At 54.1% G+C, this 15,296-nt stretch overlaps 1 protein-coding gene across 6 annotated transcripts in view; it reads left to right on the top strand.

The window, feature by feature from the left end:
- The window catches only part of ARHGAP17 (Rho GTPase activating protein 17), a 90,765-nt gene extending 82,110 nt beyond the window's left edge, over positions 1 to 8,655 (top strand). For 2 of the 6 annotated variants that reach the window (XM_008152769.3, XM_028127432.2), the window contains 2 exons: positions 604 to 1,185; positions 8,449 to 8,655. In XM_008152769.3, the coding sequence (XP_008150991.2) occupies positions 604 to 1,185; positions 8,449 to 8,579 (713 nt within the window). In that variant the 3' untranslated portion in view covers positions 8,580 to 8,655. Of the gene's footprint in view, positions 1 to 603; positions 1,186 to 2,160; positions 2,209 to 3,966; positions 4,016 to 4,940; positions 4,981 to 8,448 lie in introns of those variants that run through there. The other 4 variants (XR_003612930.2, XR_008555739.1, XM_028127430.2 and 1 more) reach the window with 4 other exon arrangements.
- Positions 8,656 to 15,296: the final 6,641 nt, after the last annotated feature.

Genomic DNA, 15,296 nt, shown 5'->3' with positions numbered 1-15,296 from the left:
TCTAGCAAGTTTTGCTTTTATTTGTTAAAATTAGTCATTAGTCAAACAGTTAATTTTAGTTCTACTAGTAAATAATTTGAATAATGTATAGTACTTTCTAACTTTCAACCTGCTTTCATATCTATTTCCTCATTTGTTCCTTCTAACAGTTAGATGTGGTAAGCTGCCCTTCCAGTCTTACCTTGTTGATCACGGTTGGAAACCAACTAAAGTCCCTGTTTTGTTCAGATGCCCCCAGTATTTAACTCATGGCCATTTCCTGTTCCAGGCTCGCTGCCACCCAGGGCACATGGCACTCAGTTATCCTGTCTGCGTAGTGGCCTCTGCTCTCTTTCTTGGTCTCATGGCCGAGGCAGTTTGGAAGGGCGCTAGGCAGGCATTTTGAAGTCCCTTCATTTGCGTTTGTCACATGTTTTTCTCTTGGTGAGATGGGGTCTCTGGGCTTCAGGAGGAAGACCACAGAGGTAAAGTGCCACCTGATACATCCTAGCAGCAGTGACATCAGCGTGGCTTAAACAGTGGGACCACCCTTGGTCCCTGGGTCAGCTGGTGTTGGCTGTCACTGTGCTGTTCTTACTGAAAGGTGTTTCCCTCTTTGTGCAGCTGTTAAGAAACCTGCTCCAGCACCCCCGAAACCAGGAAACCCACCTCCTGGCCAGCCCGGGGGCCAGAGCGCCCCAGGGACAGCGCAGCAGACACCCAGCTTGTCACTGAAGGCAGCCACTGGAAATCCGTCTCCTCCTGTCCCACATGCAGGCCCAGCCCCCGGGCAGCCGTGCGCCACCTCACAGCTGTGTGGGCCCCGGAGAGCCTCAGGCAGCCTGGCTCCTATGCAGGCACCCAGTCACCCTCCACCGCAGCCCCCCACGCAGGTGCCGCCGTCACAGGCCAGGCCAGGGGAGCAGGGACTGGAGCAGCCCACACACACCCCACCCAGGACGCCCACCCCCCCCAGCACTCCGCCCTTAGCTAAGCAGAGCCCGGGCCTGCTGGCCACCCAGCACCCTGTGGCAGGCCACCCTGAGACTGCACAGCCACATGCCGGGACCTTACCGAGACCGAGACCAGTACCAAAGCCCAGGAACCGACCCAGCGTGCCCCCACCCCCGCACCCTCCTGGGGCCCACCCAGCGGCCGATGGCAGCCTCTCCAGCGCAGTGCCTACCGCCTCCAAAATAGTGACGGGTGAGTATGAACTTGCACCAGGCTTCTGTACCCTCTCCCTCAGGCTGGTGTACAGCAGGTTAACTGCAAACCCGGCCCAGCCTGGGGGGGCCACGCCCGTGTGCCCTGTGGTCTCCGCTGCTTGTGCTGGAGCAGCCGAGCTGTTGGAGAGGCGCACGGTGCAGAGCCCGGAAGTCTGCTGGGCCTGATGGGCAGTTTCAGTGCGTGTTCAGGACCTGCCTCCATGTACATTTGTCTGAGGACAGTGACCTAATCCAGGTGGCAGGCACCCGACTGCACGAGCGTGAGCTTCATTTTTCAGCGAATGCCTCATGTTCATGGTGAAGCGTCTCAGGAATAACTTTAAAACATGGTTTGTGCTGAACTGGATGCTCAGGGAAGGGAGTTCTCGGTCACCAGAGAGTGGGAGAGGCAAGATGTCCTCGTGGTCCCCTGGGCCCTGGTGGGCGTGGTGCTGACGCACCGATTCAGTGGGCTGCCCAAGGCCGTCCACAGCACGACTTCTTATTTAATTACGGTTTCAAATAAAACTCCACCCAGAGTGCTCTGACTTACTATTTGATTATGGGTAGGATGAATGGATTTTTCTTTAAATGTGTTTTTAGGAATGGTAATTAGGAGCTTTGAATCATTTTTTATAACAACTGAGTTTTAAATTTTTCTCAATGGAGCTATTTTTATTTATTTTTTCTTTTTCTTTTTTTGCTGTTGTTTTAGTGGAGCTTTTTTTAGAGAGGAAGCTGAACATATCTCTGGCTCCCCAACCATACTGAGGAACTTCTCAGCTGAAAATGAACCATGGGGCACCCCAAACTGGTACCCCATATAATGAGGGTTAACCAACTAGTCTATCTTTTGATAACATTTTTTTTCAAGACTAGAATGTATAACTTGCATGGTTAATAACTTTTTTCTGATGACAACTCTGCTGTTTTAGGAAAATAAAGCCACATCTGGTTTGTTGTTTCCCAATAGATGCCCTCCCTAGCGCCCTCACAGGTGGGGAAGGCTCCCAGGACTAAGGTTTGTAGCGCCCAAGCAGCTTGCCCCGCTGCCCTGCCTAGCCGTGTCGTGTGTGTGTGCTTTTGAGCTGGTGCCCAGGAGCAGCCCTGGCCCGCGCCGCTCGCTCTGCAGCAGGGGGCAGGACTTGTTTTATCAGAGGCCCTGTGAGCCGCAGAGCTCGGATTCAAGGGGGAGAGGTCAGTAGGCAGAGAGCCCGAGTTCAAGCTGCTCAGATAAGATGCTAAGACTGTATCTTTTGGGTAAGCCTTTCAGAAGCATCTGCTCCTCCTGGCATGATTTGCCTGTCAGTGATTGGCTCGTCACACCCAGTCAAGGAGGGCTCGGGTGCAATCAGCATGGGAAACGTGTCCCTTGTGTCTTGAGCTTTAATATTTAATTTTATAAAATTTAATTTTAAGTGCAAGTTAACTGCATGGAGCTTCTTAATTTAATGTTTTAAATTTTCAAGACCAAAAAAAAAAATTATCTTCCAAAAATCCCACACTAAATCCCTTTGCATTCTAGCATGCTTCCATTTGCTTTCTTAAACCACGTGAGCTTTTAAAAGGCACTGTGAGGTCTGAATCTTGCCTTTGGGTCCACACATAGATGGCGTAGGCTCTAGCGTGCAGTGGCTCTCCTCAGCGGATCCCAGCCTTAGCCTGCAGTGGCTGCCGAGCCGGACTGTTCACAGTTGGGGTCTGAGGAACCAGATGGGAAAACAGGAGCCCACCCTGTAAGACACGGAGGAGGGAACAGGCGTGGTTCTGCCTTCCCGACTCCTTGGAGATGAGCCCAGAAGGCTGGGCTGCCCAGTGGAAGTCACAGAGGAGTGACCAGGCCCTCTTGAGGCTGTGCCTGTGACACTGCAGCATTTGTGACTCATCAGCATGTTTCCCAGGGGCGGGCTTTCCTTCCTTAGCTCAGCGGTTCCTTCGAGCCCAGCCTTCACTTGCCAACCAGTCTTGCTCGCAGGATGGTTCGAGACCAGCGGGTTCCCTCCAGTCCTTTAAAAAATATTTTTTTTTATTATTTCCCAGATATTTCCTTTTATTTAGATGCAAGACTATGAACCAGAATTAGGTCTGTTCTTTAATACCTTTTTGTTACTTGGGTTGTGTTTATTCCAGAAGGTTTTTTTATTTTTGATCTGCTCTATACTTTACAGTAATCCAATAAGTGGAAATTTGAAGTAAAAGTAATTTTCTTTTTATTAGCTAAATGTTTAAAAATCAACCTATGCAATGAATTCTCTTAACTCAAGAAATACCAGGTCACCACAGTTATCTTTGTATTACAGAACCAACTTCTAACGTATTAAAATCCCTGGGCTGCGGTTAGAAGCCACACAAGACCAGTGTTTAGATTATGAGTCACGGGTGTTGGTCGCGCTGCTGTGAGCCAGCGTTGGGTATTTCAGGGAAAAGCGGAGCTTCCTCTGACAGGCAGTCCTTTATCGCGACGTTGGGTTTGCACCTGGGAAGCGCTACAGACACATTTCTGAAGACAGGCTGTTGGTAGAGCATCTAATCTTAAACCGCTGAATGGAGGCTGGGGTTCAGATACACTTTTGGGGAGAGTGTGGGGTGTGGCCAGCCTCCGGCCGCTCGGGGCGGCACCTGGGTGGGCGATCTGCGCCATTTGAGTCTCCTCTTCATTGTTACTGTAAACAGCAGTGGGATGTTAGCTTCACAAGTACAGGAGTTCACATCTTGCTGTTGTTAAAGTAGTGGATTTTAGCAGAGTGTTCTAACTTAAACATTTTATTAAACAATTTAGATGTATGACCTGCCATAATCAGTCAGAACTGAAATTGGAATATTTAATGGTAAGGAAAAGGCACCTGATTGGCCAAAGCATTTTTGCTACTTTATGATCATATTTGTGCACTAATGCCTGTTACTAACCAGTCACTCTAACCCTGCCTGCTTGTGACCCCACTAACAGTGCATGCACCAAAGGAAGCTGGCTTTGTTCGTTCATGCTTGCTGTTAATTCTCTGAGTGCAGTGTGTTCAGTGTGTGGCAGGGTCCCAGGCTGGCCTGGGGACTGGCAGGGTCCGCCACTCTTCCCTGTCCCGGGAAGGCTGAGGGGCAGGAAGTGCATGCGGAGGCGGACGTGCGGGTCTGCACGCCCCTCTGATGTAATAGCAGGCAAGCACAGCCGGGTTGTCTGTAAAGCGGTGGCATTTGTGAGAATGACCGGCAAAGGGATTGCATTTGATGACATGAGAAAAACAACTTGCAGTTCTTAATACACAGTGGGTCCAAAAAAAGGGAAGCTTTATCATTTTTATCTAGGAAAAAGAGTTATGTCAGCATTTAAAAACTTATCTGCCTGGCCCAGCCTGCTAGGACCCGGATGCAGGGGGTTGGAGCCAGGTGTCCACAGTTGGACTCGGGTGCTCCATGTGCAGTGGGTTAAAAATACAGGCCTGGGAGTGGAGGACACTCCTTAACCTCATGAGCCTGAGGGTCGCGTGAGCCCCTCGTCTGCTGGGTGGCGGTGAGACAGGTCGCTCTCACAGTGGTCATTAAAAATTCGACACTTTGCTGGTTCTCGGTGACCTCTTACTCAAATTAAACTATTTTTATATCATGAAAATAATGCATTAAAAAATAAGCATAGATATTAAAGCAGATGGGGGCCTAGAAATAATAAGAAATCTGCTCCCTTCTACAATTGAAGAAGTCCAGTATTCATATTCTGTTGTTTTTCCTTCTCGTTATTAAACAATTTATTAAACAATTTAGATGTGTGACCTGCCATACATCGCTTTTCCCCCCCTAAAAGGTAAGAAAGTACATGATCATAATTATTTGGCATATACAGGTCTTGTATTTTTATTTTACTTTACATCAAATGCTCTTTCCTATGTTATAATGTAGTTTTTATAACCATCTTTTTGGTGACTGCATAATATTTTATTAAGCAGATGTATTATTGCTTATAGTTGGACATTTAAGTGGTTTGTGTTTGCAGTTTATTGTTCATAAGTAGATATCAGAATCATGTCGCAGTGAACAGCCATGACTGGTACTGAGTCTCCTTTGGCTGAGAAGATGAGAGGTTGCCTGAGAGCTGTTGCAGACAGAAAAGCCTCCCCCGGCCTTGAAGCTCAAGAGGAGTAGGAAGGAGTCGTCCCTCAGACTCCAGTTTACGGAGAGGGATGAGCGGTGGGAGGGATGATGGACCTGCAGTTGTTCAATTCAAGACTGTGTTTGGGTTTGACACCTGTCGAAGTGGCTGCCAGAATAACCTAGAGATTTGAAGGGTGGGTTTACAACCTCAGCACATAGTGAACAGTGTTGATGTGACAGAGAAGTCTTCTGGGACCATACCCTAAAGTGCAGAGTGCCAGTCCTGGCCCTAGAGGGCCACTTCCTGATTACCATAGTCAGGAAAGGAAGGAACCTGGTTGCGGTTGCCTGAGCCCCGGATCAGTGATGCATGTGACATGTGTTGCCTGAGCCATGATCAATGGTGCACACCTCACATGCTGCCTGAGCCACATCAGTGGTGCACGTGACACGTGCTGCCTGAGCCACATCAGTGGTGCACGCCTCATGTGCTGAGCGGAGGCTCTCCTCTTGTTATTGTTTGGTTAATGTAACATCTGCCATATGAACTTGGCTCCAAGCAACCTGTGCTCAATGCATATAATGAAAAATGGTGCCTGATGTAAATTCAGAGCCAGAAAGTTTTTAGAAGTATGTTAAAATTTTCTAAAATAACCTTCTTACTGAAATGAACCAGACTGCTTAAGACTCAACCTCTCTCAAGAGCCTCACCACAGAGCATACAAACTCCTTTGGGGAGGAGGTTCTGCATTATGCTGATACAATGCACTTCAGAGTCCACCCAGTCTGGCTCTGAAGCCCTGGCCAGCGCTGGCCTTGTCACCTCGGATTGAGACTCTGAGTGTCCCTCCCTTATGTGGACGGTGGTCCAGAGCTCCCCGGGGCTCAGTGGGAGCTGTGGTGTGTGCTTAGTGCTGTGGCTGGGGATGGCACTGACGCTGTCAGCCGTTGTGACGGAGACCGCCTCTTCCTGAAGGTGGCGCTGCACACAGGTTGTGGCCTTTTTTGGGTAAATAGATGTGTTGCTTTCTTTGAAGAAGTGATGGATGTGAGAGAGACGGGCTGGGGAAAGAGACATAGCTGCCAACCTCGGTAAGCAGACAGTGCAGGCTGGAGGAGAGGAAAGGAACTTCTGAGAACACAGTAATGTGTGTTCATCAATGAATAGCTAGAGACATTTCAGAAAAGTTCAAATCCCGAATTTAAGTGTGACAAAAAAGCACATTTGTCCTCTGAAGACACCTGTGGCTGGTAGGTGTTGAGTTCGCATGCAAATACAGATGTTAACCGGCAGGAATCTAATTAGTGTGTACACCCCCTTGCATCGTGCACCCCCAGGCATGCTCTTTCCATAGATCCTGTCTTGTTGGGCTCGGGAAAGGGGATTGAATTTGCAATGGATTTCTTGTACCAGCGTTGTCTTTGAGGCATGGCTGCTGCTTTACCTGAGGCTACAGAAAGGGAGGATTGGAAAGATGGTTGGGCTAGATGAGTCTTCATCCATTCATTTGTTCTTTCTCCATCCGTTCATTCATCCATCCAGCTGGCCAGCCACAAAATTTATTGAGCATCTGCTATTACCCAGGCACTGCTGGAGGCACAGTGGACAAGATAGACACAGCCCCTGCCCTGCTGACTTCTCTTCGCTGAGGACAATCCAAGACACCCCCTCTTCTGTGCACTAGACCGTTCTCGACTGTACGATTGGGGGTGCAGTTCTGATAGTCCAGTTGGTTTTGCAGTAGCCATCAGACCATATTGAAGTGGTTTCAGCACCTGAACTCGGGGACACCATGCCGCGTTCATAAATCTAGAAATTGCTCTTGAGTTGTGGTGCATAGGAAACCTTGAGGGACAGGCCTGCCCACCCAGGATTCCATGTGAGGAAAGGGACACCCAGGAGGTAAACTGATCTCACAGCTCAGGGCGATAGGGACATGGGGGAGGGGGGGGCAGGAACCAGTCAAACAGGGAGCCTCCCAGAAGTGCACCTGCATTGCCAGCCTGCCTGTGGGTGAGGAGCAGGTGGAAGAAGTACGCCCAGGGCAGCTCCCAGCAGGGTCGGAGCGGGTGAAGCCACCACAGCAAGGACAGCCAGCAGCTGGAGCGCATGGGGGCGTTCCCAGCACACCACCTCCCTCCTGCGCTCTCCCTGCTCCCCACACGACGAGCTCCCACCAGCAGAGTGAAACTCCAGCAGACCTGAGCACTCCCTCTCTTGCCCCAGCCCTGAAATCTAGTGGAGCTCTGTCCTTTGCTAGAACCCATCTCCCGGGAAAACAATTCTGCTTGGTCAGGGCCCCTGCTCGACCAGGGCTTCCTTAGGGCTGTGTCTCACTGCTGTGTCCTCACAGGTAGGGAGGTGCCTGGCCATGGCAGGTGCTCAGTAAGTGTTTGTGCGTGAGTGAATGGAGACGCATCGCCTCGTTAGGAAGAGGGCTGTGATTGGTCGAGGTGTCTTGTGAGCATGGGCGTGAGGGGCAGTGGTTGGGGAGGACCATGTATATGCCATGTTGATAAAGGAGTTCCTGACAACATAATAAGACAGGAAGAAAGTGGAAATGTAAATTTTAGAAACAGAAAATTAATACTTGCAGGAGATTTGTGATCTACCTTAGTAATCGTCACCCAGGGGTGATTGTGCCCCAGGCGACACTTGGCAGTAACTAGAGCCATCTCTGGTCATCACAGTGGGGGAGGGCCATGTGCCATCTGCATCCAGTGGGTAGAAGGCAGGGCTGCTGCTGACCATCCTGCAGGGCACAGCACAGCCCACAGTGACCAGCCCAAGTGCCACCTGTGCTGAGGCTGAGGGCATAGCGTTACCAGTAGGAAACTCGGCCTCCGGGGTGCCTCTCCTCCCGCAGCCCCGGTGTGCCCAGGAGGCCTCCGGTAGTGCCAAACGCGCTGGTGAGAGAAGTTTCCTTCCTCCCTCAGAAAGCGAATTTGCGCGGTGGCACTGCAGGACTGCCACGGACTCCCAGAGGGCCGGCAGGCGGGAGTGGGCTCTGCCACGCGGCTGCCCCTGGGTCTCAGAGGCTTGACTCAACTTCCTGGGGCTCATGGTGCCTCTAGTAAGGGAACGTGTGTGCATGGGCTGGCTCAGCTTCTCCTCGGAGCCCCCGGGGTGGCCTCTTGGGTGTGACCATGCACTGATACCACGTCTCGTGTTTTTGTCCAGACGCCAATTCGAGGGTGTCAGAACCGCTTCGCAGCGTCTTTCCGGACCTGCACTCAGACTCAGACAGCACAGACCTGCCCGGCCGCCTTTTGTTGGACATGGACAATGACACAGAGAGCACCGCCCTGTGAAGAAAGCCCGCCGCAGCCCTTCCACCCTGAGAGGGAACAGGGCAGGCGGACGGACCTCCGCAGACCCAACAGTGAGCAGCTTTCGTGGCAGAGCCTGACCACGCAGGACGTCGCTGTCACAGCCAGCGGCAGTGCTGCCACGGAAGCTGAATGACCTGTGTCTCGAGGAACTTGGCTTTCTTTACGTGGGAAAGAAATCATGCCAGACAAGACCAAGCAAGCTAGAGTGGAGGCCGCGCTCCTCACGGCGTCAGTGTGGCCCCGGCGGCCACTCAGGGTGGATCAGAAGCAGCGCGTTACTGTCCCTTTAATAACACGTTCACTATGCAACTGGCCTCCCGCTCCTTGGACCTTCTTTCTTGCTGCAGAGTTGTTGGCATGAAGTGCGGTCCCAACCCTCACACCATGAGCGTCGATGGTGGCTGCTGGATCCGCCACCTCGGCCAACTGGATGTACTGTGCCTTGTTGGATTGCCAGGATGTAGAAAGAAATGTACTGTTCTTTAAAAACAATGTAATTGCTACTTGATAAGGACCGACATTATTCTAGTTTCATGTTTAATTTGAATTAAATATATTCTATGGTTTATATGAAAACTTGATTGTTCTTGGAGGGAAACCTGGTGTGTGTGTGTGTGTGTGTGTGTGTGTGTGTTCACTTAACCAAAGAACTGTGGCTGGGCCACCTGGATCTCCCTGGCTGGGCCACCTGGGTCTCACTGTGGCTGGGCCACCTGGGTCTCACTGGCTGGCCACCTGGGTCTCACTGGCTGGCCACCTGGGTCTCCCTGTGGCTGGGCCACCTGGGTCTCCCTGTGGCTGGGCCACCTGGGTCTCACTGGCTGGGCCACCTGGGTCTCACTGGCTGGGCCACCTGGGTCTCACTGGCTCGAGATGTTTGAAGGAATAGAGAACCAGGTCACAGCAGTGACACTGGCCACCAGGTGCCCCAGAGACTTCCTGCCTGGCTGTTCCCTCAGTGAATGTTCCATGGGTGAGGCCCTTTCTTTGCTCTTACCAGTCCTGACACCCTTTCTTATCCATTTAGAGACACGTGGGCCCTGGTGGCCGACCCACTGCCCCGCGGCCTCGTGCAGAAGTCAGAGCCGCTGCTCTCTGGTTTCTGTTCCCAGGGACTGGAAGGCACTTTCCCAGGATGAAATGCTGGGGAAGAGCTGATGGGGTAGTGGGTAAAGGGAGGTCAACAGACTGGACGCTGTTCAGTGAGAGCCCCTCCCGTGGCCCAGGTTTGGCCATTTCCTCCTGGAGTAATGAGCACGCTGCCAGCACAGGGTGCCCGGAGCCTCCCGTTGATGGGATTGCTTGCTGGGCGTGTCCTGCGTGGCCTATCCCACCACCACTGGCCTCCTTCCACTATGAATTCACTCCGCGAGTTTAACTTGAAAGGGCAATCGTGTTTCCTCTAACAGAGTTCCTGTGCCCAGCTACTCCCTACATTAATTACATGGAGAGGATCTGGAATTTATATTTGCTGAAGGCTCACTCTCCCCCTCTTACACCATCCATGCCTGACCTTCCCCGGGCCCCGTTAGTGTGGGGCAGGCCCTGCGAGGAAGAGGACGTCTGCCCGCACTGCCCACCGTGTTGAGCTCCTTCTCCAAGGAGCCCGCTGTCCACCGTCCAGCCCCTGCAGCTCCGTGGAGACCCGCCTCCGTGCTGCCCAGGCCCACGCTCAGGAAGCTGGGCCTGGTGCCTGGAGACTGGGAAGGTCCATGGTGAACATCCTCCCAGAATGTAACTCGTGTTCTGTCATCACTGATTCTGAAATGCAAGCCCTACCCTTGTTACCTTGAGAATGTTGTTTAGCCCGGCCGGTGTGGCTCAGTGGTTGAGCATTGGCCTATGAATGAGGGGGTCACGGTTCGATTCCTGGTCAGGGCACATGCCCGGGTTGCGGGCTCCATCCCCAGTGGAGGGTGTGCAGGAGGCAGCCCATCAATACTCTCATCATTGATGTTTCTTATCTCTCCCTCTCCCTTCCTCTCTGAAATCAATAAAAATATGTACATTTTGAGAAACCAAGATGGCAGCATAGGTTAAACACCTAACCTGCAGCCTGGCACAACAATTTCAAAAATACAACTAAAAGTCAAAACGGACATCATCCAGAACCACAGGAAAGCTGGCTGACTGAAACGCCCTCAACTAGAAGGAAAGAGAAAACCACAAGGAAAATCAGAGGAGCCGTAAAAGCCTGAGGTACGGAGACACGGGCGGAGACAAGGGCGCGCGTGTGGGGAGGACGGAGCCGGAGAGGACGGGGTGGCTGAGTGCCTGGCTGGCGTTCTCTAGTGGGAAGGAGATAAAAGCTCCAGATTGCGCTGAACCCCAGCTCCGACTGCACTGAACCCCAGTTCCGGGCGAGACCCGGGGAAGTCAGGCTCATACTGGGGGAATCTGGGCTGTAAGGCAGAAACACAGAGGAGCGGTGAAAGGCAGAGCACCAGAGGCGCGCACGGGAATGTGCGCAGAGGATGGTCTGTTGACTGTGCCGCTGAATTGCCCTAGTGGGAAGGAGACAAAAGCTCCAGACTGCGCTGAGCCCCAGTTCTGACTACACTGAAACCCAGTTCCGGGCGAGAATCTGGGAATCCAGATTCATTAGGGGAGAGACTAGACTGTTTGGCAGCGGGTGAAACTCCAGGGAGCCTTTCTCTCAGAGGTGTTTGCAGGGAGTACAGAGGGACACTGAGAGACACTGAGACCCAGGAACCTCATAGGGCGGGGCTGACAGGAAGCCAAGGCTGTAGGCTCCACCCTGAAACTTCGCCCCATCCAAGCTAAGCACAGAGGCTATTACAGTTTTGCAAGTCTAGTTGAATAAGGCTGTCTCTCGGCATAGACACAGCCGATCCCCACAGTCAATTGGACTGGAGGTCAAATCCTCCCAGTGTACCAACAGCAGTCAAGGCTTAACAACACCAAGACTTTGCACTCAGCCCACAAAGGGGGGTACCAAGAGCAACCACCTAGGGAGATTGGGGAGGCTGAGCTACCGGCCGCTATAGGTCACTGACCACATAAAGCCACTCCATCAACATAGGGAGGCAGCCAAAATGTGGAGACACCGAAGCAGGTCACGAATAGAAGGGATGGAGGAAAGTAAACTAATGGACGACACAGTGTTCAGAACCACATTTATAAGGTTACTTAAGAATCTTCTGGAAGACCAAGATGGCGGCATGGTGCAGACGCCTGATTGTTGCCTACCACAACAATTTTGAAACTACAACTGGAAAACAGAGCGGACGCCATCCAGAACCACCAGAGGGCTGGCTGAGCGGATGCTCTACAACTAGAATAAAAGAGAGGGGGACGTGGGATGATGCTGATGCCAGTGAGCCAAAGATCACACTTTAAGAACTACGGCTCTGGCAACACAATGCGGCCTGGAACGTGCTCGGTGCGGTTCCCCCGGCGGTCTCCGGCTGAGGGGACGGCTCCACTCGCTGCCGAGCACGGACAGACAAACCCCTGGGGGTCATGGGGTGGGAGACTCCACGCTTGCTGACCTCCGAGTCATTCGAGAATCTCTGCGCCCCGGAAGTGGCCAGGTGCGCACGCCCGGCGACCGGCCGCCGCTGCAGACCCGAGCGCTGTCGCAGCGACCTTGGACCAGCCCACCACCTCGCACCGGAGCCTCACCGAGCCCGCCGCCCAGCGAGTTCCACGGCAGCCGTCCCGGAACTTTGAGAAAATGGCCGGAGGAATTGACGGATGGGAGTTGGGATTGGGAAGACGAGGCCCCACTGGGTCCCGGATCTAGGTGCGCTCGCCTGGCGACTGGTCGCCACTGCAGACCCGAGCGCTGTCTCAGTGACCTCAGACCAGCCCGCCCCCGCGCACCAGGCGCACTGGAGCTTCGCCGAGCCCACCGCCCAGCGAGTTCCGTGGCAGCCACCCTGGAGCTTTGAGAAAATGGCTGAAGGAATTGCTGAGAGGGAATTGACCAACAGGAACTGGGATCAAGAAGACGAAGCCCCGCTGGGTCCCAGGTCCGGGTGAGGCCGCGCGCCCCTGGGTCCGGGCCAGGCTGGGACCCGGGTCAGGGTGAGGCTGAGTCCCGGGTCCAGGTGAGGCTGCATGCCCCTGGGTCCGGGCGAGGCCACATGGCCCTGGATCTGGGTGAGGCCGCACGCCCCTGGGTCTGGGTGAGGCCACGTGCCCCTGTGTCCGGGTGAAGCTGGATCCCGGGTCTGGGTGAGGCCGTGCGCCCCTGGGTCTGGGTGAGGCTGGGTCCCGGGCCCGGGTGAGACCGCGCGCCCCTGAGTCCAGGAGAGGCCACGCGCCCCTGCGTCCAGGTGAGGCTGATCCCGGGCCTGGGTGAGGCCGCGCGCCCCTGGGTCCGGGTGAGGCTGGAGCCCGGGTCCGGGTGAGGCAGCGCGCACCTGGGTCTGGGTGAGGCCACGTGCCCCGGGGCCTGGGTGATGCTGGGTCCCAGGTCCAGGTGAGGCCATGCGCCCCTGAGTCCGGGTGAGGCTGCGCCCCTGGGTCTGGGCGAGACCAAACCAGAGGGAGTCGGACCTGCATTACCACCATTTGTCCACCATCCAGAACTGAAAAGTCAGTGCCGACATGTACACATAAGGAACTGGTGGACATTGAAATTGGGTCTCAAAAGAACTGTTGGTCCAGAAAGAAACTCACTACAGACTGATTCATTTACCTGTCAGCATAACTATTATTGCTCGTCTCACATTCGGTTCTTATAAGTATATTTCTAGTAACACATGATCTCACTCATCTAGGGGAAATGATGAACAACATAGACTGATGAACAAAAACAGGCCCAGAAACAAGGAGGCATCAACCGGACTGTCGGGCCTCAGAGGGAGAATAGGGGAGGGTGGGGGGAGGGGGGAGAGATCAACCAAAGGACTTGTGTGCATGCATACGAGCCTAACCAATGGTTAAGGACAACAGGGGGGTGGGGGCATCCGTGGGGAGGGGTGTGGGATGGTAATGGGGGGATGAGGACAAATATGTGACACCTTAATCAATAAAGAAATTTAAAAAAAACACACAAGATAGTTAACAAGATTGAGGTACCCCTAGAATCAGCATTTCCAGAGCCCCCCACAGGATAATTAATAGTTTTTATTCTCATGTCACCCAGGCCTGACTGGGCATGCGCCTATTGTCCAGTCCCTTTGTTCCTTTCCAGTTAAATAATAACCAGGTTTATTATAATGGTAAAAATAAATAAATAAATAAAGTCACGAGCAAAAAATAAATAAAGGTCTCACCAGCAATTGCTAGGTGTCCTCCAGGCGATTACTGAGGGCTTACTCTTCCATACGCGGGCCGACCTGGAGAACCAACCACTGCCAGACACGCGTGGCCTCCACGCCCAGAGCTTGCCGACGAGCACCAGGAGGGAGGTGTGCAGAGGGCGGAGCAGGGGGACAACACGGAGGGGAGGGGGCACCTCCACTCCGAGAGAAGGGACAGCTGGTGCAGCCGCTGTGGGGCCAGAGGCGGTGAGGCAGCAGAGGGAGGTGGCCAGTGGGAGCAGAGGGAGCCTTCTACCTGGCTTGGAAGTTATCAAGGGCAGAGGGGCTGTGAGGGCAGGGGCGTGCCAGTCCGCTGTGTGTTCCCTGTCCCCCTGGCTGCGGTGCAGGGCATGGCCTGGGCGGGCCAGGCTGGAAGCGGGAGAGCCCGAGGGGAGAGCTAAGACTGGCCACGTTACGGTGAACACGTTGCTTAGGGTGGCACACGGCGTAGTCTGGTGACTGACCGTGGCCCTTCCCAAAGGGGAGAGCTGGTCACAGGGCAGCAAAGTCCACGGTTCCCAAGCCAGAGGCTGGGTGGCTGGTCAGCCCTTCGGCCACCTGCTCAAGCTTAGACCTCAAGGAACTAACTGCAGAAATAGTGGGTGTTCCTCGGGCACTGGTACCTGGGCAGGGTGGGCAGCCACGCCGGCGGCGGAGTGGGCTGTGGACATGAGAGAAGGAGCCGGAAGACATTCGTATTTTAGGGTCATCCATCCGTGCACCGCGCGCCGTGCTGGGCGTCAGGACGAGGGCAGACGTGCTGCCCTGAGGGACTTGAGCTCCCGGAGGGAAGACAAGTAATCAGCCAAGTGTGATACCGACCTTGGCGGCACGTGGTGGGCCGGGGAGCAGGGCTTCCTGGAGGAGGTGTGTTTGCGCAGAGGCTAGGAGTTGGCCTGAAGATGGGAGGGCGTGGTTTAGGCGGAGGGAGGATATTTGTAATCGTGCTTAGGGCCACTGTGTGCGGCCACTGTGCTGCCCGAGGTGGGGTGTGAGTCTGATGAGCCCGCAAAGGGAGCGAGTCCGAGCGGAAGCTGGAGGGCCTGGCCCTCAGCGCCCGCCCGGGGTCTGGGAAGGTCAGTGAGAGGCCTCAGCAGAGTGGTTTGACCGCATCGGCCTCTGCCTGTGGCTGGAGAGCAGGAGAGACGAGGGGCGGGAAGGCCGGGCGGGGCGTCCAAGGGGAGGTGGGGGTGGCCTGGGCGTGCCTGGAGACAACTCCCTCTGAAATGCACGTCTGACCCCAACCGGTGGCCGGCCGCAGAGCTCAATGGGACCGACCGTCCAGGGCAGCGCCCAGCTGGGACCCACCCTGCGGCCAGGAGAGGGGCCCTCAGCCTCCATGGCGCCACGTGCCGACACCAGCTCAGGCTCTCGCTGATCGGAGGTGGGGTCTGGATAGTGGCCTCATTCGTGCACGCTCCCA

The sequence above is a fragment of the Eptesicus fuscus genome, chromosome 4 (assembly GCF_027574615.1).
Source record: "Eptesicus fuscus isolate TK198812 chromosome 4, DD_ASM_mEF_20220401, whole genome shotgun sequence".
Classification (NCBI taxonomy): Eukaryota; Metazoa; Chordata; class Mammalia; order Chiroptera; family Vespertilionidae; genus Eptesicus; species Eptesicus fuscus.
The sequence above is the reverse complement of the archived record's forward strand: the minus strand, read 5'-3'. Positions and strand labels throughout refer to the sequence as shown.